This window comes from Gopherus evgoodei, chromosome 3 (genome assembly GCF_007399415.2).
Source record: "Gopherus evgoodei ecotype Sinaloan lineage chromosome 3, rGopEvg1_v1.p, whole genome shotgun sequence".
Lineage (NCBI taxonomy): Eukaryota > Metazoa > Chordata > Testudines > Testudinidae > Gopherus > Gopherus evgoodei.
In genome coordinates, this window is record NC_044324.1 from 70,549,197 (window position 1) to 70,565,440 (window position 16,244).

The window sequence follows — 16,244 nt, forward strand, 5'->3', positions numbered from 1 at the left end:
AGAAAGCTATTGTCAAGGGGAACGATTACCCCAGGGGGCACACAGACCATAAACCCTACAACCGAGGACAGCCAAAGACCCCACATACCACCCAAGTAAAGCCACAGATACCCTACTCTTCCACCTCACCAGTCTCCAGTAACTCACCTCGGCCCAGTGACCCATCAGATGGAAGATGCTTTAAGTGTAATGAACTGGGACATATCAAGGCCAACTGTCCCAAGAACACCATGCGAGTGCAATTCATTACACCACCATCACCCCAAAGATCCCCAGGCCCGGATGCCTCTCAAATACCCTTGGAGCGAAGGGAAAATTTGAGAGTGGGCGGAAAGAAGGTTACGGCGTGGAGAGACACGGGGGCACAAGTGTCAGCTATCCACCAATCCTTCGTTGACCCCAAATTCATCAACCCAAAGGCCAAAGTTACAATTTACCCCTTCATGTCACAAGCTGTAGACTTGCCTACTGCTCAACTGCCTGTCCAGTACAAAGGCTGGTCAGGAATGTGGACTTTTGCCGTATATGACAATTATCCTATCCCCATGCTACTGGGGGAAGACTTGGCCAACCAGGTGAGGCGGGCCAAGAGAGTGGAAATGGTTACCCGTAGCCAAACCAGGCAAGCTTCCAGACCCATTCCTGTTCCTGAGCCGTCCACAGAGGCCCCGTCTGTGTTACCAGAGACCCAGACAGAGGTAGTGGACCCGGATTCCATGCCTACCACTAAAACAGCCACAGCATCTCCAGTCCCAGGCCCGGAACTGGAACAGCAACCAGCAAGTGCAACCACATCTTCAAACTCAACGCCAGAGGGCGCCAGCGAGCCAGAACTGGCAGAAGCAAAAGACAGCCATACCCAAAAGGCTCAGCCAGAGCCTGAAATACCCTCAGGTGCACCAGCGGAGAGCGGTTCACCAGCAACGGAAACAACCCCATCACCTACATCGCTTCCAGAGGGACCAAGCCCAAGTCCACAGTCTGAGGAAGAACTGGTGACCCCAGCCTCAAGGGAACAGTTCCAGGCTGAGCAGGAAGCAGATGACAGCCTTCAGAAAGCTTGGGCGGCGGCACGGAGCGCCCCACCGCCTCTCAGCTCTTCTAATCGATCCCGGTTTGTTATAGACCAAGGACTTTTATACAAGGAAATTCTTTCTGGTGGACACCGGGAAGAATGGCAGCCGCAAAAACAGTTGGTGGTTCCAACTAAGTACCGGGGGAAGCTCTTAAGCTTAGCCCATGATCATCCCAGTGGCCATGCTGGGGTGAACAGAACCAAGGACCGGTTGGGGAAGGCCTTCCACTGGGAGGGGATGGGCAAGGACGTTGCCAAGTATGTCCGGTCTTGTGAGGTATGCCAAAGAGTGGGAAGGCCTCAAGACCAGGTCAAGGCCCCTCTCCAGCCACTCCCCATAATTGAGGTCCCATTTCAGCGAGTAGCTGTGGATATTCTGGGCCCTTTTCCAAAAAAGACGCCCAGAGGAAAGCAGTACGTACTGACTTTAGTGGACTTTGCTACCCGATGGCCAGAAGCAGTAGCTCTAGGCAACACCAGAGCTAACACTGTGTGCCTGGCCCTAACAGACATCTTTGCCAGGGTAGGTTGGCCCTCTGACATCCTTACAGATTCAGGGTCTAATTTCCTGGCAGGGACCATGGAAAAACTGTGGGAAACTCATGGGGTGAATCACTTGGTTGCCACCCCATACCACCATCAAACCAATGGCCTGGTGGAAAGGTTCAATGGAACTTTGGGGGCCATTATACGAAAATTCATCAACGAATTCTCCAATAATTGGGACCTAGTGTTGCAGCAGTTGCTGTTTGCCTACAGGGCTGTACCACATCCCAGTTTAGGGTTTTCACCATTTGAACTTGTGTATGGTCACGAGGTTAAGGGGCCATTACAGTTGGTGAAGCAGCAATGGGAGGGGTTTACGCCTTCTCCAGGAACTAACATTCTGGACTTTGTAAGCAACCTACAAAACACCCTCCAACACTCTTTAGCCCTTGCTAGAGAGAACCTAAAGGATGCTCAACAAGAGCAAAAGGCCTGGTATGACAGACATGCCAGGGAACGTTCCTTCAAGGTAGGAGACCAGGTTATGGTCTTGAAGGCGCAACAGGCCCATAAGATGGAAGCATCATGGGAAGGGCCATTCACGGTCCAAGAGCGCCTGGGAAATGTAAATTACCTCATAGCATTTCCCAATTCCTCACTAAAGCCTAAAGTGTACCATGTTAATTCTCTCAAGCCTTTCTATTCCAGAGATTTACAGGTTTGTCAGTTTACAGTCCAGGGAGATGATGCTGAGTGGCCTGACGGTGTCTACTACGACGGGAAAAAAGACGGTGGCGTGGAAGAGGTGAACCTCTCAACCACCTTGGAACGTCTGCAGCGGCAACAAATCAAGGAGCTGTGCACTAGCTTCGCCCCATTGTTCTCAGCCACCCCAGGACGGACTGAACGGGCATACCACTCCATTGATACAGGTAATGCTCACCCAATCAGAACCCCACCCTACCGGGTGTCTCCTCATGCCCAAGCTGCTATAGAACGGGACATCCAGAACATGCTACAGATGGGTATAATCCGCTCATCTACCAGTGCATGGGCATCTCCAGTGGTTCTGGTACCCAAACCAGATGGGGAAATACGCTTTTGCGTGAACTACCGTAAGCTAAATGCGGTAACTCGTCCGGACAACTATCCAATGCCACGCACTGATGAGCTATTGGAGAAGTTGGGACGTGCCCAGTTCATCTCTACGATAGACTTAACCAAGGGGTACTGGCAAGTACCGCTAGATGAACCTGCCAAGGAGAGGTCAGCATTCGTCACCCATGCGGGGGTGTATGAATTCAATGTCCTTCCTTTCGGCCTTCGAAATGCACCCGCCACCTTCCAGAGGCTGGTAGATGGTCTACTAGCTGGACTGGGAGAATTTGCAGTTGCCTACCTCGATGATGTGGCCATTTTTTCCGACTCCTGGCCCGAACACCTACTCCACCTGGAAAAGGTCTTTGAGCGCATCAGGCAGGCAGGACTAACTGTTAAGGCCAAAAAGTGTCAAATAGGCCAAAACAGAGTGACTTACCTGGGGCACCAGGTGGGTCGAGGAACCATAAACCCCCTACAGGCCAAGGTGGATGCTATCCAAAAGTGGCCTGTCCCACGGTCCAAAAAGAAAGTCCAATCCTTCTTAGGCTTGGCCGGATACTACAGGCGATTTGTACCACACTACAGCCAAATCGCTGCCCCATTGACCGACCTGACCAAAAAGACCCAGCCAAATGCCGTTAAGTGGACTGATGAGTGTCAAAAGGCCTTTACCCAGCTTAAGGCAACACTCATGTCTGACCCTGTGCTCAGGGCCCCGGACTTTGACAAGCCATTCCTAGTAACCACGGATGCATCTGAGCGTGGTATAGGAGCAGTGCTCATGCAGGAAGCAACAGATCACAACTTCCATCCTGTCGTGTTTCTCAGCAAGAAACTGTCTGAGAGGGAAAGTCATTGGTCAGTCAGTGAAAAGGAATGCTATGCCATTGTGTACGCCCTGGAAAAGCTACGCCCATATGTTTGGGGACGGCGGTTCCAACTACAAACTGACCATGCTGCACTAAAGTGGCTTCATACTGCCAAGGGGAACAACAAGAAACTTCTTCGTTGGAGTTTAGCTCTCCAAGATTTTGATTTTAAAATTCAACACATCACAGGAGCTTCTAACAAAGTTGCTGATGCACTCTCCCGTGAGAGTTTCCCAGAATCCAGTACTTAAAAAGTGTTCTTAAAATGTAAAAGTCTGTTAGTTATATACTTAGTAGTATATGTAAAGGTGCATGTGTTGTATTAACCTGGTTATTTTCAAATTCTAGAAGGAAATTGCCGCCAGTGAGCTTCCCCACTGTCTGCAATTTGGGGGGCGTGTCATAAACAGATAGCTAAGGGTTAATGTCTCTTTCACCTGAAACACCTGACCAGAGAACCAATCAGGAAACCGGATTTTTTCAACTTTGGGTGGAGGGAATTGTGTGTCTGAGTCTTTTGTCAGTCTGCCTGCTGTCTCTGAGCTTTGGAGAAGTAGTTCTGTTTTCTAATCTTCTGTTTCTAAGTGTAAGGACAAAGAGATCAGATAGTAAGTTATATGGTTTCTTTTCTTTGGTATTTGCATGAATATAAGTGCTGGAGTGCTTTAATTTGTATTCTTTTTGAATAAGGCTGTTTATTCAATATTCTTTTAAGCAATTGACCCTGTGTTGTATTATCTTAATACAGAGAGAACATTTGTATGTATTTTTCTTTCTTTTTTTATATAAAGCTTTCTTTTAAGACCTGTTGGAGTTTTTCTTTACTTCAGGGAAATTGAGTCTGTACTCACCAGGGAATTGGTGGGAGGAAGAAATCAGGGGGGAGAGCTGTGTGTGGGTTGTATTGGCTAGCCTGATTTTGCATTCCCTCTGGGGAAATAGGAAAGTACTTTTTGTTTCCAGGATTGGAAACGGAGAGGGCAAGTTACTCTGTTTGGATTCACAGAGCTTGTGTCTGTGTATCTCTCCAGGAGCATCTGGAGGGGGGAAGGGAAAAAGGATTATTTCCCTTTGTTGTGAGACTCAAGGGATTTGGGTCTTGGGGTCCCCAGGGAAGGTTTTTCAGGGGGACCAGAGTGCCCCAAAACAGTCTAATTTTTTGGGTGGTGGCAGCAAGTACCAGGTCCAAGCTGGTAACTAAGCTTGGAGGTTTTCATGCTAACCCCCATATTTTGGACGCTAAGGTCCAAATCTGGGACTAAGGTTATGATAAGGCCCTGTTAGCAACCTAATAAAACCCCCTGCTTCAGGCAGTCAGAGGAGAAGGAGGAAGGAGAAAGGACTGGAGCTTGGAGGTGTGCTGTGAGATTTTGAAGAGCAGAAAATCAGAGTAAGGGAGATTCCCTCCCCCAGTGTTTAAGGACCAAAAGTACAAAGAACCTGCAGGGACTGAGAGGGGCTGGAGCTCAGAGTGAGGAGCAAACCCAGACCCCTTCCCTGCTTCCCTCCTTTACCACCTTCACAGGCCACTAGTGGGGCCCTTGGTGCCCGAAGAGCAGGGACAAGGGGTGGCATCTTAGCCCCCCACCAAGAAAAGTGCAGGACCCGCCATACTACATTGGCCATCTTCTCACACCTTTCAATGATGGTACAGTAACCTTACAATTATGACTAAGACATTTTAGTGTGTGTAGTCTCAGGTTAGATGAAGCTGAGATGGCGGGGGGGGCTTTCATCTTTTTCCTCTTATGGTATCACTACAGGACAGAGATAAGGTAGCTTAGTGTCTTAACTGTGTATTTCCATACCTTAATACATTTGAATTTTGTTTAAGTAAAAGTAGATTAGTTTCAGTTCAGAGGAAGCAAAGCAGTCAGAGGTTGAGACAAAGTATGGTCGGGAATGGTTGGAAACCAGGAAACAAAGAATTAAGAAGTCAATTTTTATCGTGGTGAAAAGTTAACAGCAAGATGGCATCCACTATTTAATATATTTATTAAGGACCTAGAAAAGGAGGTGAGCAGTGAGGTGGCAAAGTTTGCAGATGATACAAAGTTATCAAGGATAGTGAAGACCAAGAAGCGTTGTGAGGAACTTCAGAGGGATTTAACCAATCACAGAAAAAGGGCAATTTATAGCCAATTTAGTTCACTTTTGATAAATTCAAAGAAATACACATTGTAGAGAAAAAATAATCTTGTGAGGGATCTTACATGTTTCTAAATTAACCATGGGGCTCATTAAAGGGACCTGAGCAACATTGTGTACAGTTCAGCGAAGACCTCAGCTCCATATGCTGCAGCAGCAGCAGTGGGGAAAAAAAGAAGGTAGATTAAGAGCTTCTATTCATTCTGTCTCATTACACAAGACATGGGGATATTCAGTGAAGTTAGAGTGGCAAAATCAAAATTTTAAAGGTAATACTTTTTCATACAACATGTAGTTTGGCTGTTGGAGTCTCGTCACAGGATGTTATTGAGACCAAGAATGTAGCAAGATTTTAAAAAGGGCTTGGATACGTCTATGGGTATGATGAATATTCAGAGTTGTTAATAGTTAATCCCATTTCGGAAAGGATATTAAACCTTACGCTTTAGGGTTTAAACCAATTGCTAATAAATAGGGGTTAGGGTGAGACTCATTGCTGGGGACAGATTATTCCATATCTGCATACTGCAGGTTTTTTACATCTTCTGTCTGAAGCATCTGGCACTGGGCACTGTTCAGGATACTAGACTGATCCAGTGCGGTGCTTCCTATGAATTTCCTGTGCCAAGTAATTTATCCAGGAGAACATTTGACACACATGCAGGCTCTGTTATACTACTGAATCATTACTTCCAATAGAATTGTTCCATGCAAATTTCTTGTAGGAAAAAGGTATTGATTGTTACCTTTTAATGTCTCAATTTCCCTATTTAAGAGTTACCTGTGCGGTTGAACTGACCCTGTCCATAGCCTATGTAGTCATTATGTGAATACAGTTTTCCTGTTAATGTGCATCACAGAGAATGCACAGGAGTCTGACTGAGATTTCCCTGCCTCTAGAGTACTGCTAAGTGATCCTCAGTAGAACAGACTCTCATCTATGGGCCTTTAAAGATGCTTTTTCAGAACATTTTCATGTATTTATTTGTTTATATGTCTTTGGTATGCACTCTATTGTATCTAATGGCAGGTATCATGGGGAACGTACCACAGAGCTCTCCAAACATCTACATGTGTGAGTGTACACAATTACTTGTATATGTACTTCTAGAACACGTGCTCAGTGTCTAAATAAGTTCTACTGGGCATGGTGTACGCTGTGCACCGGCATATGCCTGCATCCATATTACCCTTTTTTGATATGTGGTATTAGTGCTAAAATTTCAGGAAGAGTATCCCAGAGTCCTGTGCATCACAGGAGACATTCTAGGAACTGCCTTGCTGCATGTTGATGGAACTGTATGCCGCCTTCACACATTTGATGACAGCAGCTCCTGCTCATCTCTCCCTTCTGCCAAACTGTATTAGAGACATGGAGCAAGTCCATGAAGATGTGGTTCTGCTACTGCTCCCAAGATTAATGTTCATTCAGTGCAGTATCAGATACCAGATGGAATCAGTCCAGAAAGCTATCAGATGGTAAAGATAGCTGACCTAGAGAGGGAATGAAAATCCACTCAGGTCCATGGAACAGATGCTTTGAATGCCGGGATTGCAACAGCACACCCATGGATCACCAGTTCTTGTCCTGGAGAACCAGCATGCTGTGGTGGGACTACGTTGTCTTAAAAACCTGAGATGGTGACCAATGGCTTGAGATTGAGGAAGCAGACTTTCATTTTGTTGCATGAGGAGCTTGCATCAACTTTGCAGTGCCAAATCATTTGATTTGGGAAACCTATAGCAGTGCACAAGCAGATGGCTATTGCCCTTTGAAAGCTGGCAACACCTGACAGCTACCGGTCAGTTGCCAACCAGTTTGTGGTTGGGAAGTCAGCTGTCAGAGTGTCTGTTGTACCAGTTGCTGAGATATCAATACTATATTCTACCCACTGGTGGTTGATATTACCCACATCTGAAATTATAGCAGGATTTCAGAGGATGGGGTTTCCAAACTGTGGGGGGGGGCATCAGTGGAACACACATTCCTATACTTTACCTACCAAAAGGGGCCTTTGAATATGTGTACTACTATCCACTAGTTCTCTAGGGCATAGTGGACCTGAGTGGTCAGTTCATGAACATGAACTTTGGACACGCGGGAAAGATCCATGATGCCAGGTGCTCAGGAGCATTTCCATGGCACCAGATTTTTAATGCAGTTACACAGTCATGTTCTGTGAATCCTACTAGCTCAACCCAAACCTCTGGGGAAGTATCCCATTGATCAGAGTCAGAAAACAAGGTGCACATACAAGGGAAATGAACAGTAACTTTTGTTTACATATGTGCATGAAAAACAGAGCTAGAACAGTTTGTAACAAGATCAAATGAACCAAAAAAACAGGTCAGTTCCCCCCCAAATGGCAAGCATTGCTTTCTGTAGAGATACCGCCTCATTCTTCCCCTCACCCTTTCTCTGAGAAGGGAGGAACACCCATGGAATATTGGGGGGGGGGCAATAAATGGGGATGTCTTCTGCATGGGGGCTGGGGGCTGAGCACAGGCTGATCTACAGGGACAGGATGAAACACGGCATTCCTCTCCTCCAGGTAAAGGTGCAGAATCACATGCTCCTTTTCCTCCGGATCTCTTGGGCTTCCTCTGGGGCATTGTTAGAGGTCTCTGCTGCCTCCTTGCCCTGCTACTCATCAGCATCCTGCCATACGATGCAGCTGGTTGCATTAAGAATGGGGTCATGAGTCACTTCAGATTCAGAGACCAAGCACTGAACAGTACTCGTCTGTGCTCCAGAAACCCAGAGGCTGCTCTCAAACCATGATTACTTGTCTGAATCACAGTTTGCTGCTACTAGGGACATGGTACTCGCTCTTTACTCCAATCCACATTTGTGATAAATGAAGAGGGGAGGTAGGTTCCTTTTATGGACATCCTGTCAGCCAGTTAGCTATAAAGTCCCTCATGGTAGCTGTTCTTTACTTGCTTTACCTGAAAAGGGCTTAAAAAGTGGGCACCTGATCAAAGAGCCAATGGGAAGGCTAGAACTTTTTAAAATGGGGAAAGAAACTTTCCCTTTGTCTGTTGTTCTCTGGGCTGGAGGGACAGCACCCAGGCTATAAGCAACTTTAAGCCAGGTATGATCATAAATCATCAGATCATGCCTAGAATTACTTATCTAAACTCCAAATGTGTAAGTAGATCAGAATGTTTAGCTAGAGGTGATCCGGTTTATTTCTTTTTTTTTAAGGCTTGTGGATTTCCTCTGTGCTAACCCAAGATGCTTTTGTTGCTTGTAACCTGTAAGCTGAACCCCGCAAGAAAGCTGTTTTGGGTGCTTAATTTTTGTAATTGTTTCTTTTAAAATCTAGCAAAAAGCCTACATTCCAGATGTGTTTTTTTTCTTTTTGTTTTAATACAGTTTAAAGAACAGGATTGGATTTTTGGTGTCCTGAGAGGTTTGTGCATGTTATTTGATTAGCTGATAGCTACAGCTAATTTCCTTTGTTTTCTCAGCTTTTCCCTGGGGTTTGTGTGTGAAAGGGCTTGAGGGTACGCCACAGGGAGGAATTCCCAACTGCTCCTTTCTGGGTCAAAGGGTGTGTGTGTGTGGTGGGTTTGTTTTGTTTGTTTGTTTGTTTCCCGCATTTGGGTGGTAGCAGCATTTACCAAGCCAAGGTCAAAGAAAAACTGTAACCTTGGGAGTATAATACAAGCCTGGAGTGGCAAGTATTAATTTTTTTAAATCCTTGTGGGTCCCCACTTCTGCACTTGGAGTGATAGAGTGAAGATTCAAGTTTGACCATTGAATGCAGGTGCTAGATTCATTTATACTGGATGTCAGGATTTTGGCTATTGGATGGAGTTATAACTATATCAGTGAAATTCTAATTTAATATTTTAGGTATTTTGCCGTGCTCTATGACTTAATTTTATATTAGGTAACATTCTAATTTCCTCCTTCAGTGATCTCTTGCTCTTGTAGTATTTAAAAAGAGTGTTTAAAGTTGTATTTAACACTTTTTGTTACACTATATTTATTTCAAAGTGTCTTGTAGCATTTTAAATGTTCTTTTTTTGCTGTTTCTGAATTCTCGATAGTATTCTTTGTATGTTTTATGGCGATCATTGATTCCTATCTGTGGTCTTGGCGTTACAAAAGTTCCTATCAGCTGCCATACCAAGAAGACCACAATGTTCAGTCGCGCCATGGTAGTAACTTCTCCCTCTCCCATTTTGCTTGGGGAGCCATGAGGGAATGTTTGTCCAATTCATCAATTTTTGAAAAAGCCAGTCAATGAGGTGAGATTTAAATTGGAAGAGGGTGATTACAATAAGAGGTTTATTTTCTGGAAGGGGCCAAATTACATTTTTAATTATGGTTCCTGGATGGGAGCAGCAAGCAAGGTTAGGGCCATAAACCACTGTTTAATTACAAGAGAGCTCGTACTGCTATCAGTAGGAGTTTGTCACAAAGAACATGGAAAAAACTTGTCCTCTTTTAGGTCACAATTTTCATAAAATTGGAAGCTAAAGTTGTAAGATCCTAAATCCACATTTACGCACGTGCCTGGTTTTTCAAAAGTGATTAGTGACCAACAGTTGTCATTGAAGTATTATTTCACACTATTTTATTGCTGTATGATCTGTGCCATAATGAAATTTGGTGCTGACATTTTTGGTGCTATAGCCTAAACAGTCAGAAACTAGAGGTTAAGATCTGCTTGTATGCATATGAACATGCAGATACCCAGAGATCCAAACCATTTTTTCAACCTTTACCAAACATATTTCTATACTTTCTCATGTATAAAGTTGATTTCCTACAAGCTATTATTTTACCTAGAAGAATCAGCTAGCTAGGAACTTTATTCATCTAACTGTCATAATTATGGTCTTTTCAGGACAAGATAGTACTGAAAAAAGAATAGGTTTTGCTACTAAGCAGAACACTGCCTTTTCATTTTCTCTTATTGTTCCTTTTTGTTCCTGACAGCCTAATACCAAATGGAAAGACGACTCCACATGCTGGTCATAAGAAGGAATTAAAATTTTACTTTAATAAACCCAATGCCCTGAGGATTTTAAATAAATGATCCTAAGAAGGCCTTCAATGAATTCAAAACTGCAATTTGCATATAGAGATACACCTCTACCTCGATATAATGCTGTCCTCGGGAGCCAAAAACTTATAGGTGAAACCACATTATATTAAACTTGATTTGATCCGCTGAAGTGCGCAGCTCCTTCCGCTCCCCCCCCCCCCCGGAGCGCTGCTTTAACACTTATATCCAAATTTGTGTTATATCGGGTGGCGTTATATAGGGGTAGAGGTATAATTGTATATCATATACAGTTGTCATGCTTGTAACAAATCACCACCGTGGTATATGACCTCATTCAACAAAGATGACTTCCCTCACTATTTAGTAATGGCAAAGAATTAGGAATTTTCATTTAACAACTGGAGAATTCCTGGTGATTTCCTCTCTCTTATAAAATGACAATGTTTCTGTCTTGTAATTTTGATTTCCCATAATAGAGACATCTACCGGTTTGGATTAAGCAACTGCATAAAAATAAACAATCAAAACCTTTGCTTTATTAATTAAACTAAATAAGAATTGTTTTGCAGAAGCTCAATGGCTTGTATTGTGGAGGAGGCCAGTCTAGATGATCACAATCATTCCTTCTGGCCTTAGACTCTACAAATCTGTTAAGAATCCTCATTTTATAGTTGTTAGATGTTTTAATTGGTTAGGTTTGGGCAGTTTCTGATTATGTGCCATTAACAGTGATAGTTTACTAAACAAAATTGGACTGTTTCTCCTGAGGGTATATAGAGTGCAATAGGGGGTGACTACCCAGTTTACCTCTCTCCTTGAGTGGGCCAAATCTCCAGGTTGGCAATTAACTCTTTTATGAGAAACCACAAAAGTTTTCTGTCACTCTTTTAGGTTGTGATCCTTCACTACTTGTCGATGCCAGTCTTGCAACTCACTGCAGAGTAGGAGCAGGATTGGATTCATAATCCTCAGAAACAGAATTCAATTTTATGATAAACTGCCTATAAATCTACATAATTATTCATTTGTATTTAATTAGTGATGGCCTCAGGTTAATATGTTTGCCAACATGATACAATAACAAAAATGTAATTGTACAATAAAATTGATATTTCCAATATAGCACTTTAAAATTGTAATATGTTTTGTAATGTAATACAAAATGCAGTTGCTAAAACATTACCATAATATGTATATTATGGGCTGAGTTTTCAAAAGTGAAACTTAATTTGGAGTGACTTCATTTTTGAGTGCCCAAGTTGGTACACCTAGAAGGTGTTTGGTTTTCAAAGAACATGTATGCCCAACATTTTCTGATAATTGGGTCCCTTTAAGTTGGATGTGCAAAAATAGAGCTATCTAAAGTCATTAGTCACTCATGAAAATTGTACAAATATCTCAACAATATCAGTGTTTTCTCCTCTAGACTTTTAGTGCATTTACAAATAAACATATTTTTACAATATTTTGTTAAGGATGTTTTTGGAAACACCACCAGGATTAAAACATGAACGGAAACTATCAGACCACCTGTGATGAATATGAATAGCAGGTACCTGTTCTCTTTTCCACAGCAGAGGAAAAGAGTTGTGAATAATATTCAGAGAAAACCTTACTATGAAAGTGGTCCCTCAAGAAAGACACCATTTTATGGTTATCGGTCACAAGATTTTATATACAGCACTTCATGTCTATATTGTCATTCTCTTTTATACAAAAATCTTGTATAATATTCAAGGAAATTGTGTCTTGAAGAGACTTGTCTCTATATATTTGTTGTTTTGCATACAACCTAGGTCAGGGATCGGCAACCTTTGGCGCACGGCCCATCAGGGAAATCTGCTGGCAGGCTGGGACAGTTTGTTTACCTGCAGCGTCCGCAGGTTCGTACAATCGCAGCTCCCACTGGCCGCAGTTCACCGTTCCAGGCCAATGGGGGCTTTAGGAAGCAGCGTCCAGCACATCCCTCAGCCTGTGCCACTTCCTGCAGCCCCCGTTGGCCTGGAATGGCGAACTGTGGCCAGAGGGAGCTGCGATTGGCCGAACCTGCAGACGCTGCAGGTAAACAAACCGTCCTGGCCCGCCAGCAGATTTCCCTGATGGGCTGCATGCCAAAGGTTGCCAATCCCTGACCTAGGTCATGCTAAAAAAAGAAATACAAAAACAAAAACTCCTTTAAAATAGATTTGAATCACACTCCATTTTGTTACATCTGTGAACCCCTCTACTGCAGTATTCTCTCTAGGTGGTTACATGGGTTCCATCATCATAGTATCTGAGTACCTCACATACATCAATGAATTTATCCTCAGAACACCCCTCTGACTATGGGAAGTATTCTCTCCATTTTACCAATGGGGAACTGTGACATTGAGACATTAAGGGTAGGATTTTCCAAAAGTCAAAATGATTTTTGGAGTACCAATCCAATTGAAAACAATGGTACTGGTGCCCCTTACTCACTTAGATGTTTTTGAAAATTCCATCCTAAGTAACTTGGTTCAGGTCACACACAAAATATTTGGAAGAACTGGAGTTGAACCCAGACCTCCAGTACCTTAACCATAAATTCATTTTCTTAATTCATTATTCTGTAACATTTCTTTTCATTTGTCTTGGGGGGGGTGTATGACCACGTTTGTAATTATACAACCAATTACATCTGTGTCCCCATTTCCATCACTAAATCAATGACTGGGATATCCCAGATCCACAGTAGGAAAACTCCACGAGTTCACACTTGTGGAGTTTCCAAGGTATCTGCAAATGGAGGATGGAAAGGTTTTTCTCACCTAGTCTGCAGATGTCCCTGGGAGAGCTTTGGTACCAGAAGCAAAACAGTGAACAATATATTCAAGATATAGTCCTGACTATGCAACAGTTGTTCCAGGACGATAAGTGGGAGTTATGGTTGAGAATGTATTATCCTCTTATAACACTAATATAATGTTATATTAGAGTGGGGCGAGAAGGAGAAACTAAATGCAAGAAACTGTGGGAATTTGAACTTAAGGTTCCAGCACAAACCTTGACTGTAACTCCATATACCCACCTATCCTTGGTGCTTTGGATTTATCTCGTATAGTTTCATATTCTGTGATGTTTCAATCCTCTTACTTTCCCCTTTATGTCCTTGGCTTTTTAATCTTGCCGGGTCTGAAGAAGCAGGTGTTGAGCTTCATAGATTCCAAGGCCAGGAAGGATTATAGAGATCATCCAGTATGATCTCCTTTATAACACCAGCCATAGAACTGCCCCAAAAATAATTCCTAGAACATATCTCTTAGAAAAATATGAAATCTTAATTTAAAAAGTGTCAGTGATGGAGAATCCACCACAACCCTTGGTAAATTTTTCTAATGGTTAATTACACTTCCTGTTAAAAATTAATGCCTTATTTCCAAACTGAATATTTCTACCTTCAGCTTCCAGCCAAAAGATTGTTATACTTTTCTCTCCTAAACTGAAGAGCCCATTATTAAATATTTGTTCCCCATATAGGTACTTGTAGCCTGTAATAATGTCACCCTTTAGTCTTTCTTTTGTTAAGCTATTTTAATTAAAGATGTCACTACCACTGCTTACTACATGCAGAGTGTGTATATAGATGTTGAATAATAAGTGAGAGAAAGTCAGAGGCTTTTGGAGGTGGATGGACTGTTGGTATAACAAATTTTAGGGTTCAGTCTGAGAGGAACCATCCCATTTAAGGCTATTTTTGCTCCTAAGCTAGATTCTGAATAGTTTGGTAATCAATGGTATCAGGTGCCAGCTAGAGATCCAGGAGCATGAGTGTTAATGTCTCAATGGACAGCAAGAAATCATCCATCATAAGAACTGGTGTTGTCTTTCCGTGCTCAATCTTGTTGCCTGAGAGAGATTTGGTAGCCTTCAAATCTGGCTTTTTCCATGGAAAATATAATTGTGCATTATGTTGTCTAATTCCTTGGTGCTAAATTACCTAATTTCTCATGTAAAAGTATAACACTATGCTATTTCAGCAGCAAAGAGTCCTATGGCACCTTATAGACTAACAGACGTATTGGAGCATGAGCTTTCGTGGGTGAATACATGCCACTACATGCATCTGACGAAGTGGGTATTCACCCACGAAAGCTCATGCTCCAATACGTCTGTTAGTCTGAAAGGTGCCACAGGACTCTTTGCTGCTTTCACAGATCCAAACTAACACGGCTACCCCTCTGATACTATGCTATTTGGTATCTGAGGGCTTAAGCAAAGATTTATTCAGTTTATAATGTATTTGTTTTTAAAAGCTGATCTGAAGGTACTACTGCATTGATTTTGATCGGCACATCCATGTATCATTATAGTATGTCATGGTCTTTCTATGGCTAAGTGGAAAAAATAAGCTTTCTTAAACCGTTTACTATGGAAGCTGGTAAGCTGTGGATTTTAAAATATATTTAATTGCTTGGAGGGTGGCATGTATAATGAAAAGGTTATTTTTTGTGGGGAAATCTAACTAATTGTACAGTTATCCTCAATTATATCAAAATAAACATTGCTAGGAATTTTAAGAACATTCTCTAGAGTATTGATGGACTGCAAAAGCATTTTCAGTTTATGCTTATACACCTCTTTTTATTTCTAGATCGAGGCCAAGTATAATGTTACCCACTATGAGAATATTTTTTCTCTCTGCATGATTTTGGAACAGCTTCTTCAGAAGGGGACAGGAGAAGGTAACATTTCAAGCTCGGACTATGATGGAGAAGAAAAAAACAAATTTCTGCAGAACCTTGATCAAATTATTCTCCATCTTGCTGATGAATTCCCATTGTTTTCTGTTTATATGTGGAGACTGGGTGCTCTTTTGAACTCCTCTCAAATGCAAATTGTTTAAAACAGCTAGGCTTCGTTTTAGCAGTATATTCATTATAGCTGTGGAAAACCGGAGCATGAAAATGGTCACTATTGAAAGACTTTCAATGATTATACTAAACAACAGTATCTAAGATAATGTGGTTTTTTTTCTTCATTCTTCATATAGAAAAGAGTGATATCTTGAATGCCACTGTGTAGTGACTGTGGGTAAATGTTAGCTTTTATTATGGAAACTCCTGTGTATTACATTGTCTACATGAATGGAAGTTGAGTAGCAAAGTCATTTTATGTGATATTTAGAATAAGTATCTAAAATGAACTTTTAGATTAAGTCCAAGGTTTTAAAAAATTGACTGCCCAAGTTTGGCTCATGGATCCATATTTAGGTACATAAATAAGTGGCATGACTTTCAAAAGCGCTGCTCATCAGCAGTTTCTGTATGTTTCAGTGTACTCAGCACTTTTAAAATCACACCATTTATTTAGATGCCTAAATATGGACTCACAAGCCTAACTGTAGGCATCCATGATTTTATTTTATTACTGTTAAGGTTAAATTGTATATAGCGAAGATTTCTATGCTGTGATGGAAATACAGATATATATTCATATGCAGAAGCGTTGTTTTCAGAAAACATTATTTTAGCTAAGTACAGCTATAACTTAGATAATTTTTCACATTCTCCTAAGTCA

At 42.2% G+C, this 16,244-nt stretch overlaps 1 protein-coding gene across 1 annotated transcript in view; it reads left to right on the plus strand.

Annotated features, from left to right (window-relative positions):
- The window catches only part of MEI4 (meiotic double-stranded break formation protein 4), a 133,842-nt gene extending 118,272 nt beyond the window's left edge, over positions 1-15,570 (plus strand). Inside the window, exon 5 of the mRNA XM_030558323.1 lies at positions 15,319-15,570. Within this exon, the coding sequence (XP_030414183.1) occupies positions 15,319-15,570 (252 nt within the window). The remainder of the gene's footprint in view (positions 1-15,318) is intronic.
- Positions 15,571-16,244: the final 674 nt, after the last annotated feature.